This window comes from Hyla sarda, unplaced genomic scaffold (genome assembly GCF_029499605.1).
Source record: "Hyla sarda isolate aHylSar1 unplaced genomic scaffold, aHylSar1.hap1 scaffold_760, whole genome shotgun sequence".
In the NCBI taxonomy this organism is placed as follows: domain Eukaryota; kingdom Metazoa; phylum Chordata; class Amphibia; order Anura; family Hylidae; genus Hyla; species Hyla sarda.
In genome coordinates this window covers 124,212-147,500 of record NW_026610784.1, presented here as the reverse complement: position 1 = coordinate 147,500, position 23,289 = coordinate 124,212, and the positions used below count along the sequence as shown (strand labels likewise).

The 23,289-nt window shown below is 46.2% G+C and overlaps 1 protein-coding gene across 1 annotated transcript in view; it reads right to left on the bottom strand.

Moving 5' to 3' along the window:
• Window positions 1-3,608, bottom strand: part of LOC130345575 (folate receptor alpha-like) — an 8,155-nt gene extending 4,547 nt beyond the window's left edge. The window contains exons 1-2 of the mRNA XM_056554502.1: window positions 3,285-3,608; window positions 1,535-1,723 (exon numbers count right to left, since the gene is read on the bottom strand). Of these exons, the coding sequence (XP_056410477.1) occupies window positions 1,535-1,723; window positions 3,285-3,416 (321 nt within the window). The 5' untranslated portion in view covers window positions 3,417-3,608. The remainder of the gene's footprint in view (window positions 1-1,534; window positions 1,724-3,284) is intronic.
• Between the last annotated feature and the right edge of the window lie 19,681 nt (window positions 3,609-23,289).

Genomic DNA, 23,289 nt, shown 5'->3' with positions numbered 1-23,289 from the left:
GGTGGGACGGTCCAAGCTATTTGACCGCCGGCGGAGACAAATTTGCGAGCTAAGTGCCTCACTATCTCATAGTTTCACATTTGCATCTATTACACCATAGCTGTATAGTCTCCATGTTTTATCTGCATATTCATGTTTCACCTATATCCTTGTGCTGGCAGTGTGCTGCTGTATTCTTCTGTTGCTGTATATCTATCTATCCATCTATCTAATATCTATCATCTCATATCTATCTATCTATCTATCTATCTATCATCTCATATCTATCTATCTATCTATCATCTCATATCTATCTATCTATCTATCAACTCATATCTATCTATCTATCTATCTATCTCTCATATCTATCATCTCATATCTATCTATCTATCATCTCATATCTATCTATCTATCATCTCATATCTATCTATCTATCATCTCATATCTATCTATCATCTCATATCTATCTATCATCTCATATCTATCTATCATCTCATATCTATCTATCATCTCATATCTATCTATCAATCATCTCATATCTATCTATCTATCTACCTCATATCTATCTATCTATCTACCTCATATCTATCTATCTATCTACCTCATATCTATCTATCTATCTATACTCACATTTTTATTTTACACATATCTATGGAAGAACATTTTTTTTTAAATAATATAAAAACAGCTGCTGCACCTCCTAAAATACAATGCAGCAAACAAACCAAATTGTGTTAGACGTCTGAATCGTTGCAGCTCTGGAGGTTACTGGAGTAGAGATGAGCAAACTTACAGTAAATTCGATTCATCACAAACTTCTCGGCTCGGCAGTTTATGACTTTTCCTGCATAAATTAGTTCAGCTTTCAGGTGCTCCCATTGGCTGGAAAAGGTGGATACTGTCCTGGGAGACTCTTTCCTAGGACTGTATCCACCTTTTCCAGCCCACGGGAGCACCTGAAAGCTTAATCTAATTTATGCAGGATAAGTCCAACTGCCGAGCCGAGAAGTTCGTGACGAATCGAATTTACTGTAAGTTCGCTCATCTCTAAACTGGAGTATAATTAAAGGGGTATTCCAGGAAAAAACTTTATATATCTCAACTGGCTCCAGAAAGTTAAACAAATTTGTAAATGTTTCTGTTAAAAAAATCTTAATCCATTCAGTACTTATGAGCTTCTGAAGTTAAGGTTCTTTTCTGTCTAAGTGCTCTCTGATGACACATTTCTCGGGAAACGACCAGTTTAGAAGAGGTTTGCTATGGGGATTTGCTTCTAAACTGGGCATTTCCCGAGACACGTGTCATCAGAGAGGACTTAGACAGAAAAGAACAACCTTAACTTCAGAAGCTCATAAGTACTGAAAGGATTAAGATTTTTTAATAAAAGTAATTTACAAATCGGTTTAACTTTCTGGAGCCAGTTGATGTATATAAAAGAGTTTTTTCCTGGATAACCCATTGAATTGTGAATAAAACTGACAAAAATAATAAAAGGAGCCCACTACCTGGGGCCCAGCGGGAGACCCCCACATTAGAACCCCCTGCCCCCTCTCACCTTTTCAATCCAGGGGCCCAGATTTGGGGAACATTCATAGAAACACGTGTCCTGAATGAAATGATTCTTGCACTGAGGGGACATGATGCCGCAGTGATTCCAATTAAAGTTGTAGAGGAAGGAGACGTCCTCGTGAGCAGCTTGGGAAGTGTTCGCGGTACAACAGGCCTTCTGCACCCACGGTTTACACTGTACAGGGGAACATGGAGAGATTATAGGAGTTATATTCTTGTATATAGGAGCAGTATTATAGTAGTTATATTCTTGTATACAGGAGCAGTATTATAGTAGTTATATTCTTGTATATAGGAGCAGTATTATAGTAGTAATATTCTTGTATATAGGAGCAGTATTATAGTAGTTATATTCTTGTATATAGGAGCAGTATTATAGTAGTTATATTCTTGTATATAGGAGCAGTATTATAGTAGTTATATTCTTGTATATAGGAGCAGTATTATAGTAGTTATATTCTTGTATATAGGAGCAGTATTATAGGAGTTATATTCTTGTATACAGGAGCAGTATTATAGGAGTTATATTCATGTATATAGGAGCAGTATTATAGTAGTTATATTCTTGTATATAGGAGCAGTATTATAGTAGTTATATTCTGGTATATAGGAGCAGTATTATAGTAGTTATATTCTGGTATATAGGAGCAGTATTATAGTAGTTATATTCTTGTATATAGGAGCAGTATTATAGTAGTTATATTCCTGTATATAGGAGCAGTATTATAGTAGTTTATATTCTTGTATATAGGAGCAGTATTATAGTAGTTATATTCTTGTATATAGGAGCAGTATTATAGTAGTTATATTCTGGTATATAGGAGCAGTATTATAGTAGTTATATTCTGGTATATAGGGGCAGTATTATAGTAGTTATATTCTTGTATATAGGGGCAGTATTATAGTAGTTATATTCTTGTATATAGGAGCAGTATTATAGTAGTTATATTCTTATATATAGGAGCAGTATTATAGTAGTTATATTCTTATATATAGGGGCAGTATTATAGTAGTTATTTTCTTGTATATAGGGGCAGTATTATAGTAGTTATATTCTGGTATATAGGAGCAGTATTATAGTAGTTATATTCTTTTACATAGAAGCAGTATTATAGTAGTTATATTCTTGTATATAGGGGCAGTATTATAGTAGTTATATTCTTGTATATAGGAGCAGTATTATAGTAGTTATATTCTTGTATATAGGAGCAGTATTATAGTAGTTATATTCTTGTATATAGGAGCAGTATTATAGTAGTTATATTCTTGTATATAGGAGCAGTATTATAGTAGTTATATTCTTGTATATAGGAGCAGTATTATAGTAGTTATATTCTTGTATATAGGAGCATTATTATAGTAGTTATATTCTTGTATATAGGAGCAGTATTATAGTAGTTATATTCTTGTATATAGGAGCAGTATTATAGTAGATATATTCTTGTATATAGGAGCAGTATTATAGTAGTTATATTCTTGTATATAGGGGGCAGTATAATAGTAGTTATATTCTTATATATAGGAGCAGTATTATAGTAGGTATATTCTTGTATATAAGAGCAGTATTATAGTAGTTATATTCTTGTATATAGGAGCAGTATTATAGTAGCTATATTCTTGTATATAGGGACAGTATTATAGTAGTTATATTCTTGTTTATAGGGGCAGTATTATAGTAATTATATTCCTGTACATAGGAGGCAGTAGCGTATTGTTATATACTAGTCTTCTCTCACCTGACCATGTATGCCATCTTCAGGTCCTGGCTCAGTCTTGTGGTGTTTGCCATCTATGCACTGATCCATGAAGTCCTCTGGGGCAGCAGACAGTATGGACGCTGCGGTCAGGAGGAGGATATAGCGCAGCATGGTTGTTCTGGTGTGAACATATAGATGTATAATGACCACAAGTGTTGTATCCTGGGCTCTATAATACGATCACGCTCAGTATAATTCCATTACGATCGGACATTGCTCTCCGGATTATTTTTGGATCGATTCCTATCATGAATTACTTGGCTTCTGGAAGTTTCTTCATCCACCATTTTCCCTGCAGCTTCACATTTTCCAGCAGGTATTGCTGCTACATTTGTAAGATAACTGCTTGCTTTTAGTCTTAAAGGGGTCATCCAGGAAATTACACACACACACACACACACCAACTGGCTCCAGAAAGTTAAACAGATTTGTAAATGACTTCTATTAAAAAATCGTAATCCTTTCAGTGCTTATGAGCTGCTGAAGTTGAGTTGTTCTTTTCTGTCTAAGTGCTCCCTGATGACACCTGTCTAGGGAACTGTTCAGAATAGAAGCAAATCCCCATAGCAAACCTCTTCTACTCTGTGCAGTTCCTGAGACAGACAGGGGTGTCAGCAGAGAGCACTGTTGCCAGACAGAAAGAACAACTCAACTTCAGCAGCTGTTAAGTACTGGAAGGATTGGGATTTTATTTAATATAAGTAATTTACAAATCTGTTTAACCTTCTGGAGCCGTTTGAGAATATTATATATATATATATTGATATATATTGATTTAGCTCACAGATTATTATCTGTGAGTGGATAAAATTGTAACAAACCCTCAGCTGTCAGAAGTAGTGGGTCAGGATAGGGTTTCTCTTTCTGCAAACTAGAATATTAACATTCACTGACCACAAGCAGAGGTCTTGGAAACAGATTATATTATAAAGTTGCAGAACGTTTTATTGTATGGCAAAAGGTTTTACAGTGTTTCCTAACGAGGGTGCCTCCAGCTGTTGCAAAACTACAACTCCCAGCATGCCCGGACAGCCAAAGGCTGTCCGGGCATGCTGGGAGTTGTAGTTTTGCAACAGCTGGAGGCACCCTGGTTGGGAAACACTGAGTTATTGACAAGAAACAGTGACTGAGACCTATACATACACGCACCAAGCTTTTCTGAACTCCAGATGCAGTATATGGCTCATGGTCTGAGGGTTATTTACAGGTAGTACTTACCTGAATGGTGAAGTGTCCGCTCTGGGCTCAGGAGTACAGTTGGAATAGGCAAAGTGGAGCCACAGGATTGGGTGGGCAGGATGGGCAAATAAGGGGTAGGGGAAACTGATGAGGGATCAGAAAGCAGGGATCAGGCTGGTCCCGGGGTACCTGTTCTAGGATCAGAAGGGTGTTGGGGGATCTCACAGCAGGAGCATAGGGATCAGGAGGGCATCATGGGATCAGTGAGCAGGTGTCAGGGGGATCAGTGAGCAAGTGTCAGGGGGGATCAGTGAGCAAGTGTCAGGGGGGATCAGTGAGCAAGTGTCAGGGGGGATCAGTGAGCAAGTGTCAGGGGGGATCAGTGAGCAAGTGTCAGGGGGGGATCAGTGAGCAAGTGTCAGGGGGGGATCAGTGAGCAAGTGTCAGGGGGGATCAGTGAGCAGGTGTCAGGGGGATCAGTGAGCAGGTGTCAGGGGGATCAGTGAGCAGGTGTCAGGGGGATCAGTGAGCAGGTGTCAGGGGGATCAGTGAGCAGGTGTCAGGGGGATCAGTGAGCAGGTGTCAGGGGGATCAGTGAGCAGGTGTCAGGGGGATCAGTGAGCAGGTGTCAGGGGGATCAGTGAGCAGGTGTCAGGGGGATCAGTGAGCAAGTGTCAGGGGGGATCAGTGAGCAAGTGTCAGGGGGATCAGTGAGCAAGTGCCAGGGGATCAGTCGGCAGGTGCCAGGTAATCAGGAGGATTTCAGGGGATCAGTCAGCTGGTCCCTGGTGATCAGTCAGCAGGTGCCTGGGGATCAGGAGGATGTCAGGGGATCAGTTGGCACATCCCTAGGGATCAGGAGGGTGTCAGGGGATCAGTCGGCATGTCCCTGGGGATTAGGAGGGTATCAGGGGGATCAGTCAGCAGGTGCCTGGGGATCAGGAGGACGTCAGGGGATCAGTCGGCACGTCCCTGGGGATCAGTCAGGTGTCAGGGGATCAGGAGGATGTCATCTCCTTCTCTTATCACTGCTGGAATCTGCAGAGTAGGGAAAAGACAGCGCAGCACTAGGTTAGACTTCTCCTGGGAGCAAAGTACTTCTTGTCCTCTGTATTAATCTTTAGCTAAGACCTCACCTGCTGCACTTACCCCGCAGAGCTCCAGAGCAGCACAGGAAGCTAAATAACCTGCAGCAGGAGCCTCCCCTCCACCTGCACCAGGAGCCTCCCCTCAGGGGGTAATCATCTGCTGGGGCAGGAACTGCTGTCTGAGGCTCCATTACATTACATTTCTGCCCTTATCATAGCTGAAAAAGGGGGATGCTGATGTATACTGTAAACGGGGGCAGCGGACCCTATTTACTTCTATGGCTGAACTAAGTCACCTATTGACTCCTTTCGGGACATAGAGGGAAATTCATCAAGCTATTAAAGGGGTACTCCACTGGCCAGCGTTCGGAAGTAAATGTTCCGAAAGCTGTTTTTGTGCTGCGGGGGTCAACCACGCCACTCGTGACATCATGGCCACGCCCCCTCAATGCAAGTCTATGGGCAGGGCGTGACTGCCATCATGCCCCCTCCCATAGACTTGCATTGAGGGTGTGGCCATGATGTCACGAGGGGCGTGGTTGACCCCGCAGCGCAAAAACAGATTTCGGAACATTTACTTCCAAACGCTGGCCAGTGGAGTACCCCTTTAGGAACCTTTTTTTTTTTTAGTCTAAAATTGTCGCACAATAAGTCTCTTATGCTTTAGATCATATTTGAAAGTGAAGCACAATGTGCGGTGCTTTAGACTAGTTTTATGCAGTGGGCACCGATTCATTATGCTTTTCTCTGAAAGTCGCAAAAAAGCCGAAGTGGCAATCTTTTAGCCACAAACCCCACTCATTTACTTCAGCCCTTTAAATAAGTCTTAACGGGTACCAAGGGCGTAGGAGCCGGTAAATCCATCAAGTGGCGTGCGACTTTTGATAAATTTGGCGCAGGAAGGTAACATGAAATGTGACTTTTCTGCTGTAAAATAGTTCACATACTAGACACCAATTGATGAATGATGAAAGCGTCATGAGTCCTCCTAAAATAGTGGATACGTCCCCAACTGAGTCACTGGGTCCACTGCTCCCATTAACAATATACCCCAGCAACCCATTTTTTGGGGGATGCTGACATATGCGCCACTTTTTTTGGTGCGGCACAGTTTTACCAAGACATGCGCCATATTAGTGCCGTGCAGGATGCCCAACAGCCAGTTTAGATTAGCGCATTTCATACTACTGGCTGCGCGGATTCATATAGCGACATGCTGGAAGAGCCCAGTCCTGTCTATTGATAGGGTAGTTGATAGAGTTAATGATATTCTGATCTTCGAAAAAATGAACGCGGTTCGCGCCGATATGATGGCCTTCTATGAGAGGGTTTGGTCTCCCTGGATGTCGTCATCCTATTGTCCGGAGATTCGCCATACCTTATCCCTAACGTAATCATTGACAACACACCTACTGTTTTGTTAACCTGCTGCCCGTTTACGTCCATACATGTCTGACCCATGGACTTGTTTATTTTCCTTTTTACCTTTTGTTTATTTGATTTTGCCTTATTGTTGATTCGGGCTGCGCCCCGATACTTTTGCTTTACTTTGGTATTGCTACCTTATTGCCTAACTCAATAAAATTGGTTTGTTTGACACAAAAACAAAAAAAAACACAACATAGTATATCTGGTGAAAACAAGTACTAAAATGGCTGCCATGTAGCTGTCTATAAGAAGGCCGGGCTCGGTTGCCCCTAGCAATCAATGATAGTTCAGCTTTTATTAAGTCTTCTCTAGGGAAAATGAAAGCTGCGCTGTGATTGGTTGCTATGGACAACAGAGGCGGCAGTCCTTCTTATATACAGCCTCATTAATTCCTCCATTTTATGGCCATCATTTCTATAGCTGCGAAAGTAAATTTGTGGACTTTTTTTTGGTACATTTACAACCCCAAAAGACAGTTTTAGTGCTGTCACCTATCATGGGCCATAAATGACTCAGAATACAGTTCAGAGACATAAAAATTATCGGAACATGAGGTCAGATTATAAGATGAGATATGAGGACGGGATATGAGGACGGGATATGAGGACGGGATAGGAGGTCGGGATAGGAGGTCGGGATATGAGGTAGAGATATGAGGACGGGATATGAGGACGGGATATGAGGACGGGATATGAGGACGGGATATGAGGACGGGATATGAGGACGGGATATGAGGACGGGATATGAGGTCGGGATATGAGGTCGGGATATGAGGTCGGGATATGAGGTCGGGATATGAGGTCGGGATATGAGGTCGGGATATGAGGACGGGATATGAGGACGGGATAGGAGGTCGGGATATGAGGATGGGATATGAGGTCGAGATATGAGGTCGGGATAGGAGGTCAGGAGATGAGGTAGGGATAGGAGGTCGGGATATGAGGACGGGATAGGAGGACGGGATAGGAGGACGGGATAGGAGGTCGGGATAGGAGGTAGGGATAGGAGGTAGGGATATGAGGTCGGGATTTGAGGTCGGGATTTGAGGTCGGGATTTGAGGTCGGGATTTGAGGTCGGGATTTGAGGTCGGGATAGGAGGTCGGGATAGGAGGACGGGATAGGAGGACGGGATAGGAGGACGGGATAGGAGGTCGGGATAGGAGGACGGGATATGAGGACGGGATATGAGGACGGGATATGAGGACGGGATAGGAGGTCGGGATAGGAGGTCGGGATAGGAGGTCGGGATAGGAGGTAGGGATAGGAGGACGGGATATGAGGATGGGATATGAGGATGGGATAGGAGGTCAGGAGATGAGGTAGGGATAGGAGGTCGGGATATGAGGTCGGGATATGAGGTCGGGATATGAGGTCGGGATATGAGGACGGGATATGAGGACGGGATAGGAGGTCGGGATAGGAGGTCGGGATATGAGGACGGGATATGAGGACGGGATATGAGGTCGGGATATGAGGTCGGGATAGGAGGTCGGGATATGAGGACGGGATATGAGGTCGGGATATGAGGTCGGGATATGAGGATGGGATATGAGGACGGGATATGAGGATGAGGTATGAAGACAAGATATGAGGTCAGAATATGGGGACAGGATATGAGGATGGGATATGAAGACAGGATATGAGGTCGGGATATGAGGACGTGATATAAGGTTGGGATTTGAGGACAGGATATGAGGCGGGATCTGAGGACAGGATATAAGGACAGGATACGAGGAGAGGATATGAGGTCGGGATATGAGGATGAAATATAAGAACGGCATATGTGGTCGGTATATAAGGATGGGATATGAGGCAGGATATCAGGGTGGGATATGAGGATGAGATATGAGGTTGGGATATAAGAACGGGGTATGAAGTCGGAATATGAGAATAAGATATGAGGTCAGGATATAAGGACAGGAGATGAGGATGGGATATGAGAACAGGATATGTGAATGGGATATGAGAACATGTGAGGTGACGGGATATGAGGTGAGGATATGAAGATGAGATATGGGGTCAGGATATGAGGACAGGATATGGGGATGGGATATGGGGAATGGATATGAGGTCAGGATATAAGGACAGGAGATGAGGATGGTGTGGTGTCCCGGTACCGATGACGTCCTTCCGGCCGGCAGCCATTTTGGAGAAGTCCATTATAAATGGAGCCCTGCACGGCGACCTCTTCAGTCTGCACAAGGAAGAGACGGAGAGTACAGACATGGTGGAGAGCAGCGTTCCACGTGGCGTGCGCCCAAAGATGGCACCGGAACAAAGGAAAGTTGCAGCGGTCGCAGCCCAACTGTTCCACGACCTAGCCGACCGTTTGCAGCAGTTATCGTTGGATGAAGAGGGGGCCTGGAATCTTCCCCCATTGCCTGACGATGACGACGACTGGCCGGATACCCCTCCAGCGGAAATCGCTGGGACACCTGGAGCATCTTCACCAGTGAGACTGTCCCCTCACCAGGAATGGGGTTTGTGGGCTGAGATCCCGACAGAGGAGTCTTCTGTAAGTCCACCATCAGAAGCTGCCTTCTCTTCCTCCACCAGCCCTGAGCCAGAAATACCCCGATCTGCTTTGCCAAGTGCACGACCGCGCTCGCCAAGATTGCCTAAATGGACTTTTGGGGATGAACCTGATTTAATCTTTTACATGCATGATGTTCTCCAACCCCTGCCTGGGAAGTCCCTTCCCCCGGTCCTTAAGGCACAGAGGGAAAGGCCCTGTCAGGAAGCCGAGTTAGCTGAAGTGATGGCAAAGTTAAAGGCCCGACACAGAAAACTTTATGCCCCCAAGCATGTTCATCTGCCTCATGAGGAGAGGATCCGCTACCAAGAAAACACCAAAGAGATGGAGGCACTCTACATTCGCATGTGGGATCATCCCCGAGAAGGGGAGAAGCCCTTGGAACGTCGTAGAGCAACAGTGGCCAAGTTCGACAAGGTCAGAGGCTACGGTACCCTCATTGATTACCACACCGGCTATACCATCCTTATAAACCGGCGAGGTGTACAGAGGCCCTATCTCCACAAAAAGTTCCATTCCTTGGAGGTGGGTGAGATAGTGGAGTACACCCCCGTCCAGGGCCTGCGAGGAGAGTGGGCTGCCGCAGTCACCAAACCAGCAGCTCCAACCCAGCTTCTTTTCAAGTATTTTCCATCTACTGATTGGGAGTCGGACCCCTTCCAGCTGTGGCCGAAATGGCCTGCTCCTGATGCCTCCACCTACCAGCCTGAGGAGGAATTTCTACAGCAGCAGCCACTTCCTTCTGTTTCCTGCAAAGTGCCCAGGCCTACTCCTACCAAGGAGGTTTGGCCTAAACTTCAGGCACCAACCACTGTACCTAGGCCTACTCCCGGCGTGGAGGCTTGGCCTGCCCACCAGGTACCAACGAAAGTGCTGCGGCCCACTCCCGACGAGGAGGTGGGGCCGACTCAACGAGCACCAACTATAAATCTCAACCCTACAGTGTCACACTCTACCCTCACTATTGTAGTGTGGGAAAGCCACATCAATTCTTTGCCTGCTTCTGATGTTGAGAGGGGTAGAGGTTCCAGAAGAGGAGCAGGGCGACACCACAAGAGTTTCTTCTGAAGTGACATTCATGTTTTCTTAAAGTTTTGCCTTCCCAGACTTTTCTGCAACGTTTAAGAAGTGTGCCTAGAAGGGCTATACTAAGACCGTTCCAGCAGAAACCGTAACCATCAAGCTTTTGTGCCTGGTCATCAGACCAAGAGACTCCTAGTGGTAGGAGATGCGTAAGCCGTGATATTTGGACTCTTAGTGCAGGTGGACTGATGATCCTTGCACATCTGTTTACATGTAAATACCTCAACAGTAACGTAATATTTTTGCTTAAATTGCACTTATCAGGTGAATGCACCTGAACCCTTTTGGAGTGTTTAATAAATGTTTGTGCTAAGGTAACTAAATGTAAAGGGTTGTACAAAAAAAATAGCTTTGTGCACATGTACACAAAAGAAAAAAATAATAGGTTTATCTGTTGTGTTCTAGGGATAAGAGTGTGTAGCCAATGGACCCTAGTAGCCAGTTTATTGGTAGAAAGCCTCAGGCAAGCCAGTAAGGCCCTCAGTGCACTAAACAGGGAACTAATATGGAAAAAATGTCTAGCGAGATTCAAAAATATCTAGTCAGATTCAAGAATGTTAAGTAGGATGTATCTCATGTATAATAATATCATCCTGTTACTAAATTAATACTGTTCATGAGTTTACCCATGTATATTCTTGTACCTCGAAAAAGTTAAATAATCTTATATACAGCTTGACTAATGGATATTTAAGAAGTTATACCCAGGACTGTTATAAATCAACCTTCACTTCGTCCCTCTGTCTTAGGGGATAGACGTCGAGGCCGACTTATCTTAAGTAAAGGGGGTTTGTGGTGTCACGGTACCGTATTGCATACCGTACCTTGTATGGTGGTCCCCAAAGTCAGAGTTACTACATTCAGGTAGGGTCCCCCAGGTGGGACAGCCCCTAGTCGCCTCCTCCTGCTCTAATTTTATGATGTTTATGTGTACATATTCAATAATGTAAATATTTAATATAATGCATAGTAGAGTACTTACCTTGTTAGCGTTGCAGGACCTTCGGTCATGTGACTATGTTAATTCCTCTATGGTATGTTAGAGGACCTTTGGAGGTCCTTGGGTCGCATGTTACCCATAACCCTTTGTAATGGTGATTGACAGAAGTATTGGACCAATTAGCTCTAGTCCAGCCCCTTCTCATATAAGGGAGTTGTAGCCAATTAGCGCTCTCTTGGGTTGCTGCTCTCGTGGATGCCGGACTAGCAGGATGGATCAGCGCAACTTTCAAAGACACGCTAGGCCAGAAAACCTGCCGGCCTCAGCTAAACTAAACCGTAAATCCCTGCTAAAGCTAACGTGACTACTGGACCGCAACTAAATCCCTTAAATCCAGTGGAACAGCGCATATCAGTCTACGGACTCTAAAACGCTAAGGTCCCAACCACTGTCAATCTCTAATAGACTTTGCATGTATAGAGACTGTTCCGGTTATGAAGTTTGCATAAAATCTTCAGTAAAGTTCCAACTGTTTTCAGCAAATTCTCCGGTTGTGGACATTCAATTATTCTATACCTCCCTATCACTCTTGGGAAGGGTGGCGGTAGGACAAGCATTACAGAGGAGCCCTCACCCTGGCGTCACGAATAGAAAGGGTTAACCAGACACCCTTTTGTCACCGCACAGCTACACCCCATATACCCTACTCCCCCAGGCTATCACAATGGGATATAAGGACAGGAGATGAGGATGAGATATGAGAACAGGACATGTGAATGGGATATGAGAACATGTGAGGTGACGGGATATGAGGTCAGGATATGGGGAAGGGATATGAGGTCAGGATATGAGGACAGTATATGGGGAAGGGATATGAGGTCAGGATATGGGGAAGGGATATGAGGACAGGATATGAGGACAGTATATGGGGAAGGGATATGAGGACAGTATATGAGGACAGTATATGGGGAAGGGATATGAGGTCAGGATATGGGGAAGGGATATGAGGTCAGGATATGAGGACAGTATATGGGGAAGGGATGTGAGGACAGGATATGAGGACAGTATATGGGGAAGGGATATGAGGACAGTATATGGGGAAGGGATATGAGGTCAGGATATGGGGAAGGGATATGAGGACAGGATATGAGGACAGTATATGGGGAAGGGATATGAGGACAGTATATGGGGAAGGGATATGAGGACAGTATATGGGGAAGGGATATGAGGACAGTATATGGGGAAGGGATATGAGGTCAGGATATGGGGAAGGGATATGAGGTCAGGATATGGGGAAGGGATATGAGGACAGGATATGAGGACAGTATATGGGGAAGGGATATGAGGACAGTATATGGGGAAGGGATATGAGGTCAGGATATGGGGAAGGGATATGAGGACAGGATATGAGGACAGTATATGGGGAAGGGATATGAGGACAGTATATGGGGAAGGGATATGAGGTCAGGATATGGGGAAGGGATATGAGGACAGGATATGAGGACAGTATATGGGGAAGGGATATGAGGACAGTATATGGGGAAGGGATATGAGGACAGTATATGGGGAAGGGATATGAGGACAGTATATGGGGAAGGGATATGAGGTCAGGATATGGGGAAGGGATATGAGGTCAGGATATGGGGAAGGGATATGAGGACAGGATATGAGGACAGTATATGGGGAAGGGATATGAGGACAGTATATGGGGAAGGGATATGAGGACAGTATATGGGTAAGGGATATGAGGACAGTATATGGGGAAGGGATATGAGGTCAGGATATGGGGAAGGGATATGAGGTCAGGATATGGGGAAGGGATATGAGGACAGTATACGGGGAAGGGATATGAGGACAGTATATGGGGAAGGGATATGAGGACAGTATATGGGGAAGGGATATGAGGTCAGGATATGGGGAAGGGATATGAGGACAGGATATGAGGACAGTATATGGGGAAGGGATATGAGGACAGGATATGAGGACAGTATATGGGGAAGGGATATGAGGACAGTATATGGGGAAGGGATATGAGGACGAGAACATCATTGTTGCTTCTTGTTTCCCACAAGGTTTAGGTAGGAAGAATGGGTGATGCTGGGTACCCTGCTAATGTGTATATATATATAACAGGCCTGTGAGGGGCAGAATTCTTACTAGTTGGTAGGTGATTAAATACTTAAAGGGGTACTCCGCCCCTGGCATCTTATCCCCTATCCAAAGGACCCCAGGGATCGCCTCTGCGGCACCGCGCTATCAGAGCGAGTTCGCTCTGTGCAGTAATGACGGGCGATATAGGGGCCGGAGCAGCGTGACATCATGGCTCCGCCCCTCATGACATCACGGCCCGTCCCCTTAATGCAAGTCTATGGCAGGGGGCGTGACGACCGCCACGCCCCCTCCCATAGACATGTATTGACGGGGGCGGACCGTGACGTCGCGAGGGGCGGAGCCGTGATGTCACGCTGCTCTGTCCCCCGTATCGCCCGTCATTACGTGCAGAGTGATCTCGCTCTGATAGCGCGGTGCCGCAGCGGCGATCCCTGGGGTCCCCAGCAGCGGGACCGCGGCGTACTGACATCTTATCCCCCTATCCTTTGGATAAGGGATAAGATGTCTCGGGGCGGAGTACCCCTTTAAGTGATTCAATAAAATGCAAATTATTTTTTTTTTAAATGATTCAATGTGATTTTCTGGATTTTTGTTTTAGATTCCGTCTCTCACAGTTGAAGAGAATCTATGATTAAAATTACAGACCTCTACAGGCTTTGTAAGTAGGAAAACCTGCGAAACCGACAGTGTATCAAACACAGTGGTCCCTCAAGTTACAATATTAATTGGTTCCGGGACGACCATTGTATGTTGAAACCATTGTATGTTGAGACCAGAACTCTATGGAAACCTGGTAATTGGTTCTGAAGGCACCAAAATGTCATCCAAAAATAGGAAAAAGTGAGAATGGAAGAAAAATTTGTAAATAACTAATATAGATAAAGCAAATCCTTATATATAAAAGTAATAAAGATCTGCTGGGGGCTGTAAATCACTGTCTATGTCAGTGTTTCGCAAGCAGGGAGCCTCCAGCTGTTGCAAAACTACAACTCCCAGCATGCCCGAACAGCCGAAGGCTGTTCGGGCATGCTGGGAGTTGTAGTTTTTCAACAGCTGGGGGCACCCTGCTTGGGAAACACTGGTCTATGTAGAGAACAGGAGCTTCTTCAGGTGGTGTCCAGAGGAGCAGGTAACCCATGTACAGGTAAAGAGTACAGAACATGTAATACCTCCCTGTACTGTAGGGGGCGCTACCAGACACCAGTCACTGCATACACTTCAGTAATACAGGTAAAGAGTACAGAACATGTAATACCTCCCTGTACTGTAGGGGGAGCTACCAGACACCAGTCAGTGCATACACTTCAGTAATACAGGTAAAGAGTACAGAACATGTAATACCTCCCTGTACTGTAGGGGGCGCTACCAGACACCAGTCAGTGCATACACTTCAGTAATACAGGTAAAGAGTAGAACAGAACATGTAATACCTCCCTGTACTGTAGGGGGCGCTACCAGACACCAGTCAGTGCATACACTTCAGTAATACAGGTAAAGAGTACAGAACATGTAATACCTCCCTGTACTGTAGGGGGCGCTACCAGACACCAGTCAGTGCATACACATCAGTAATACAGGTAAAGAGTACAGAACATGTAATACCTCCCTGTACTGTAGGGGGCGCTACCAGACACCAGTCAGTACATACACTTCAGTAATACAGGTAAAGAGTACAGAACATGTAATACCTCCCTGTACTGTAGGGGGCGCTACCAGACACCAGTCAGTGCATACACTTCAGTAATACAGGTAAAGAGTACAGAACATGTAATACCTCCCTGTACTGTAGGGGGAGCTACCAGACACCAGTCAGTGCATACACTTCAGTAATACAGGTAAAGAGTACAGAACATGTAATACCTCCCTGTACTGTAGGGGGCGCTACCAGACACCAGTCAGTGCATACACTTCAGTAATACAGGTAAAGAGTAGAACAGAACATGTAATACCTCCCTGTACTGTAGGGGGCGCTACCAGACACCAGTCAGTGCATACACTTCAGTAATACAGGTAAAGAGTACAGAACATGTAATACCTCCCTGTACTGTAGGGGGCGCTACCAGACACCAGTCAGTGCATACACATCAGTAATACAGGTAAAGAGTACAGAACATGTAATACCTCCCTGTACTGTAGGGGGTGCTACCAGACACCAGTCAGTGCATACACTTCAGTAATACAGGTAAAGAGTACAGAACATGTAATACCTCCCTGTACTGTAGGGGGCGCTACCAGACACCAGTCAGTACATACACTTCAGTAATACAGGTAAAGAGTACAGAACATGTAATACCTCCCTGTACTGTAGGGGGCGCTACCAGACACCAGTCAGTGCATACACTTCAGTAATACAGGGGTTTTACCAGTGAATGCCCATCGGTTCTTCCGGCCATTGACACGTTTCACAGATCTGGACTGTCTGTACATTGTATGTTGAGTCTGGTTTCAACTTACGATGGTCCAGAAAAGACCATTGTATGTTGAAACTATTGTTTGTTGAGGCCATTGTAAATTGAGGGATCACTGTACTGTTCTCCCCACTGTGTATATATATATATCCTGGGTGAATTGGACCACTAGACACCAGGGATGCGCCAAAAACTGTTTATGTGCCGTGATTTGTTACTCGCGACTGGCACAGGACTATTGTGGGGTCCCCAGCGGCGCGACCCCCGCGATCAGGCGTCTTATCCCCTATCCTCTCTCTATCTTCTGATCTGAACTTTACTGGCCCTAGGAGAAACGCTCTGGAAATAGATTGGGGCCTATGTACACTAGAGGCTTTTCTTCAGGAGTAATTCCGTGCGGACACTGCGGCGCCGCCTGTATCCGTGCACGGACTGTTCGGACATGTGCCGTCTCCATGCAGACAACTCATTTCTGAACATCTTTTGGTGGAATCCAAAGTTAAAATTTTCTCTGCAAAGAATAGCAGAATCCCATTAAACAATAGGAGGCTGCTGCACCGGAAATCCTGAGCAGAATTTCCCACTTGGAAATACTCTAGTGCGCACAGGACCCTGGACAGTTAGCGATTAGTCGACCCCTCACCTTCTCTTATACTGTAGCTGGGTCACAGGTACCAGGACTCATGAATCAAGAAAATCACGTGAATTAAAGAGGAATCACAGAATCCCATGAATAAGTCATTTTCAATGGAAAAACCCAAAAGTGTCTGCTAAAGTGAACTTTTTAACCCTTAAAGGGGTACTCCACCCCTAGACATCTTATCTCCTATCCAAAGGATAGGGGATAAGATGTCTGATCGCTGGGGTCCCGCCGCTGGGGACCCCCGCAATATTGCTTGCGGCACCCCTCAATGTCCGTGACCGGAAGTCCGTGACATCACGCCTCCGCCCCCGTGTGACGTCACACCCCGTCCCCTCAATGCAAGTCTATGGGAGGGGGCATGACGGCCGTCATGCCCCCTCCCATAGACTTGCATTGAGGGGACGGGGTGTGACGTCACACGGGGGCGGAGGCGTGACGTCACGGACTTCCGTTCCCGTGGTCGCGACCCAGACCCTCCAGCGCTTCCGGACAAGAAACAGGTGGGTGCCGCATGCAATATTGTGGGGGTCCCCAGCGGCGCGCCCCCCGCGATCAGGCATCTTATCCCCTATCCTTTGGATAGGGGATAAGATGTCTACGGGTGGAGTACCCCCTTAAACAAAAACAATCTAAATAGTCCCAACAGAAAACATATGTGGTACTGCAATGAGCCGCTGGGGAATGTGATCGGTAATTTTGCAAAATTTCGAAGAACAGTGACGGCACATAGGCTGCAAAGAAAACTTTGGTGACATTTAGCCACACAGCACTAACTCTGACCGCAGGTCAGTACAGAGGTGAGTGTACGCAGAAAGGTCCTTGTTCAGCTTTCTCCTCTTCTGGCTGGAAGTTGAAGCACAATGCCCTCCTGGAGACAACCTTTTGGCCGTAATCCTCCTAATTCTGCACCATGCCATGATCACTGCACATGTGGCTCAGGTCTCTTTCAGGTGATGCCCCTTACAACTGGGCCAGGATTAAGACTTGCTTAAAGGGGTACTCCGCCCCTAGACATCTTATCCCCTATCCAAAGGAAGATGTCTGATCATGGGGGATCCATGGCTGGGGACCCCCGCGATCTCCCTGCTGCACCTGGCATTCATTTAGTGCATCATGTGCAGGGCCAGAGGCTCGTGACATCAAGACTGCGCCCACTCCTGATGTCACGGCCACGCCCCTTAAATGCAAGTCTATGGGAGGGGGCGTAACGACCATCACGCCCCCTCCCATAGACTTGCATTGAGGGGGGCATGGCCATGACGTCATGAGTGGGGCGTTACCGTGAATCACGAGCACCGCCCCGTATTGCTAGTCATCCGACGCGGAGCAAAGTTCGCTCCGTGCACCAGATGTCTGGGGTGCCGCAGCCGAGATCGCGGGGTCCCCAGCAGAAGGACCCCTGCGATCAGACATCTTATCCCCTATCCTTTGGAATACCCCTTTAAAGCAGGCTTTGACTTCTACAGTATACAGAACACTGAAGAGGTTAAACCTTTGGGCCCTTGTCATGGATTCAGTTGCTGTTCTTGCAGATTTGACCCCCTGACACATCTCACAGGGTGAGACCCTGTTACGCCGAGCGCTCCGGGTCCCCGCTCCTCCCCGGAGCGCTCACAGCGTTCTCCTGTTCGCAGCGCCCCGGTTAGCCGGGATGCGATTCGCGATGTGGGACGCGCCCGCTCGCGATGCGCATCCCGACCCGCCTACCAGACTCGTTCCCCGTCTGTGCTGTCCCGTCGCGCGCGGTCTTTGCGATTTAAAGGGCCGGTGCGCCACTGATTGGCGCAGTTGGTCTAATTAGTGTCTTCACCTGTGCACTCCCTACTTATACCTCACTTCCCCTGCATTCCCTCGCCGGATCTTGTTGCCATTGTGCCAGTGAAAGCGTTCCCTTGTGTGTTCCTAGCCAGTGTTCCAGACCTCTTGCCGTTGCCCCTGACTACGATCCTTGCTGCCTGCCCCGACCTTCTGCTACGTCCGACTTTGCTTCTGTCTACTCCCTTGTACCGCGCCTATCTTCAGCAGTCAGAGAGGTTGAGCCGTTGCTAGTGGATACGACCTGGTCACTACCGCCGCAGCAAGACCATCCCGCTTTGCGGCGGGCTCTGGTGAATACCAGTAGCAACTTAGAACCGGTCCACCAGCACGGTCCACGCCAATCCCTCTCTGGCACAGAGGATCCACCTCCTGCCAGCCGAATCGTGCCAGACCCTCATGTCACAGGTCAATATCTTCTCGGCCTTTCATATAAACATTAACAAAAGGAAAATCCCACATGGGAGATGGAAAAGGGGCAAGAGGGCCGGTACATGGACTACTACTCACATGACTTATCAGGGGGGTTAATCTGGAAAACACTAAATACACATTATAAGCTGAACCACAGATCCTCCACTTTAGGGCAAATTCACATGCAGCAGATTTCACATCAAAAAGTCTGGGCGCAGATTAACCCTTGTAACCATCTGTGTCCAAAACCACAGTCAAATATCCCCAGCAGAAATCTGATGGTTTTATCAATGATCATTATCCAGTTACTACTTATGTTTCATTATACAGATGAGATCGGGGGAAGGGGGGGGGGGGGGGGGGGGTGACTTTGGTGCCCAATGACTACACCTGATAGGAGCTGAAATAGTAGATCAGAGGCACTAAGACTGTTTTACTAAAGGTCCAGTGACCTGGGTCTGGGGACGGGTGAAGATCCAGGCCGGACACCAGTAGTGATAATCTTGTCTTGTTAATGTTTCACAATCTTCAAAGAACTATTAACATTAGGGTTTGGAATTTGTCAGTGGGAAAATCTGACCAGAGCCGAGGAGTAAATGCAATGCCATTTCAGATACCCTAAAATTTATTCAGACCCTAGACCAGACCCTAAACTGAATCAAATTCCAGACCAGACCCTAAACTGAATCAGACCTTAAACCAGACCCTAAACTGAATCAGACCTTAAACCAGACCCTCAACTGAATCAGACCCCAGACCAGACCCTCAACTGAATCAGACCCCAGATTAGACCCTAAACTGAATCAGATTCCAGACCAGACCCTAAACTGAATCAGACCTTAAACCAGACCCTCAACTGAATCAGATTCCAGACCAGACCCTAAACTGAATCAGACCCTAAACTGAATCAGACCCTAGACCAGGCCCTAAACTGAATCAGATTCCAGACCAGACCCTAAACTGAATCAGTCCCTAGACCAGACCCTAAACTGAATCAGATTCCAGACCAGACCCTAAACTTAATCAGACCCTAAACCAGACCCTCAACTGAATCAGATTCCAGACCAGACCCTAATCTGAATCAGACCCTAGACCAGACCCTAAACTGAATCAGATTCCAGACCAGACCCTAAACTGAATCAGATTCCAGACCAGACCCTAAACTGAATCAGACCTTAAACCACACCCTCAACTGAATCAGATTCCAGACCAGACCCTAAAATGAATCAGACCCTAAACTGAATCAGATTCCAGACCAGACCCTAAACTGAATCAGATTCCAGACCAGACCCTAAACTGAATCAGATTCCAGACCAGACCCTCAACTGAATCAGATTCCAGACCAGACCCTAAACTGAATCAGACCCTAAACTTAATCAGATTCCAGACCAGACCCTAAACTGAATCAGACCCTAGACCAGACCCTAAACTGAATCAGACCCTAGACCAGATCCTCAACTGAATCAGATTCCAGACCAGACCCTAAACTGAATCAGACCCTAAACTGAATCAGACCCTAGACCAGACCCTAAACTGAATCAGATTCCAGACCAGACCCTAAACTGAATTAGATTCCAGACCAGACCCTAAACTGAATCAGTCCCTAGACCAGACCCTAAACTGAATCAGATTCCAGACCAGACCCTAAACTTAATCAGACCCTAAACCAGACCCTCAACTGAATCAGATACCAGACCAGACCCTAATCTGAATCAGACCCTAGACCAGACCCTAAACTGGATCAGATTCCAGACCAGACCCTAAACTGAATCAGATTCCAGACCAGACCCTAAACTGAATCAGACCTTAAACCAGACCTTCAACTGAATCAGATTCCAGACCAGACCCTAAACTGAATCAGACCCTAAACTTAATCAGATTCCAGATCAGACCCTAAACTGAATCAGACCCTAGAGAGGCCCTAAACTGAATCAGACCCTAGACCAGACCCTCAACTGAATCAGATTCCAGACCAGACCCTTATCTGAATCAGACCCTAGACCAGACCATTAACTGAATCAGATTCCAGATCAGACCCTAAACTGAATCAGACCCTAAACTGAATCAGACCCTAGACCAGACCCTAAACCTAATCAGATTCCAGACCAGACCCTAAACTGAATCAGTCCCTAGACCAGACCCTAAACTTAATCAGATTCCAGACCAGACCCTAAACTGAATCAGTCCCTAAACCAGACCCTCAACTGAATCAGATTCCAGACCAGACCCTAATCTGAATCAGACCCCAGACCAGACCCTAAACTGAATCAGATTCCAGACCAGACCCTAAACTGAATCAGTCCCTAAACCAGACCCTCAACTGAATCAGATTCCAGACCAGACCCTAATCTGAATCAGACCCTAGACCAGACCCAAAACTGAATCAGAGTCCAGACCAGACTCTAAACTGAATCAGATTCCAGACCAGACCCTCAACTGAATCAGATTCCAGACCAGACCCTAAACTGAATCAGACCCTAAACTTAATCAGATTCCAGACCAGACCCTAAACTGAATCAGACCCTAGACCAGACCCTAAACTGAATCAGACCCTAGACCAGACCCTAAACTGAATCAGATTCTAGACCAGACCCTAAACTGAATCAGATTCTAGACCAGACCCTAAACTGAATCAGACCCTAGACAGGACCCTAAACTGAATCAGATTCCAGACCAGACCCTCAATTGAATCAGATTCCAGACCAGACCCTAAACTGAATTAGACCCTAGAACAGACCCTAAACTAAATCAGATTCCAGACCAGATCCTAATCTGAATCAGACCGTAGACCAGACCCTAAGCTGAATCAGACCGTAGACCAGACCCTAAACTGAATCAGATTCCAGACCAGACCCTAAACTGAATCAGATTCCAGACCAGACCCTAAACTGAATCAGATTCCAGACCAGACCCTCAACTGAATCAGATTCCAGACCAGACCCTAAACTGAATTAGACCCTAGAACAGACCCTAAACTAAATCAGATTCCAGACCAGATCCTAATCTGAATCAGACCGTAGACCAGACCCTAAGCTGAATCAGACCGTAGACCAGACCCTAAACTGAATCAGATTCCAGACCAGACCCTAAACTGAATCAGATTCCAGACCAGACCCTAAACTGAATCAGACCCTAGAGCAGACCCTACACTGAATCAGATTCCAGACCAGACCCAAACTAAATCAGACCCTAGACCAGACCCTAAACTGAATCAGACCCTAGACCAGACCCGAAACTGAATCAGACCCTAGACCAGACCCGAAACTGAATTAGACCCTAGCCCAGACCTGACACTGAATCAGACCCTAGACCAGACCCTAAACTGAATCAGATTCCAGACCAGACCCTAAACTGAATCAGATTCCAGACCAGACCCTCAACTGAATCAGTCCCTAGACCAGACCCTAAACTGAATCAGATTCCAGACCAGACCCTAAACTGAATCAGACCCTAAACCAGACCCTCAACTGAATCAGATTCCAGACCAGACCCTAATCTGAAACAGACCCTAGACCAGACCCTAAACTGAATCAGATTCCAGACCAGACCCTAAACTGAATCAGACCCAAGACCAGACCCTAAACTGAATCAGACCCAAGACACGACCCTAAACTGAATCAGACCTCAGAACAGACCCTAAACTGAATTAAACCCTAGACCAGACCCGAAACTGAATCAGATTCCAGACCAGACCCTAATCTGAATCAGACCCTAGACCAGACCCTAAACTGAATCAGATTCCAGACCAGACCCTAAACTGAATCAGATTCCAGACCAGACCCTAAACTGAATTAAACCCTAGACCAGACCCGAAACTGAATCAGATTCCAGACCAGACCCTAATCTGAATCAGACCCTAGACCAGACCCTAAACTGAATCAGATTCCAGACCAGACCCGAAACTGAATCAGATTCCAGACCAGACCCTAATCTGAATCAGACCCTAGACCAGACCCGAAACTGAATCAGATTCCAGACCAGACCCAAACTAAATCAGACCCTAGACCAGACCCTAAACTGAATCAGACCCTAGACCAGACCCGAAACTGAATCAGACCCTAGACCAGACCCGAAACTGAATTAGACCCTAGCCCAGACCTGACACTGAATCAGACCCTAGACCAGACCCTAAACTGAATCAGATTCCAGACCAGACCCTAAACTGAATCAGATTCCAGACCAGACCCTCAACTGAATCAGTCCCTAGACCAGACCCTAAACTGAATCAGATTCCAGACCAGACCCTAAAATGAATCAGACCCTAAACTGAATCAGATTCAAGACCAGACCCTAAACTGAATCAGATTCCAGACCAGACCCTAAACTGAATCAGATTCCAG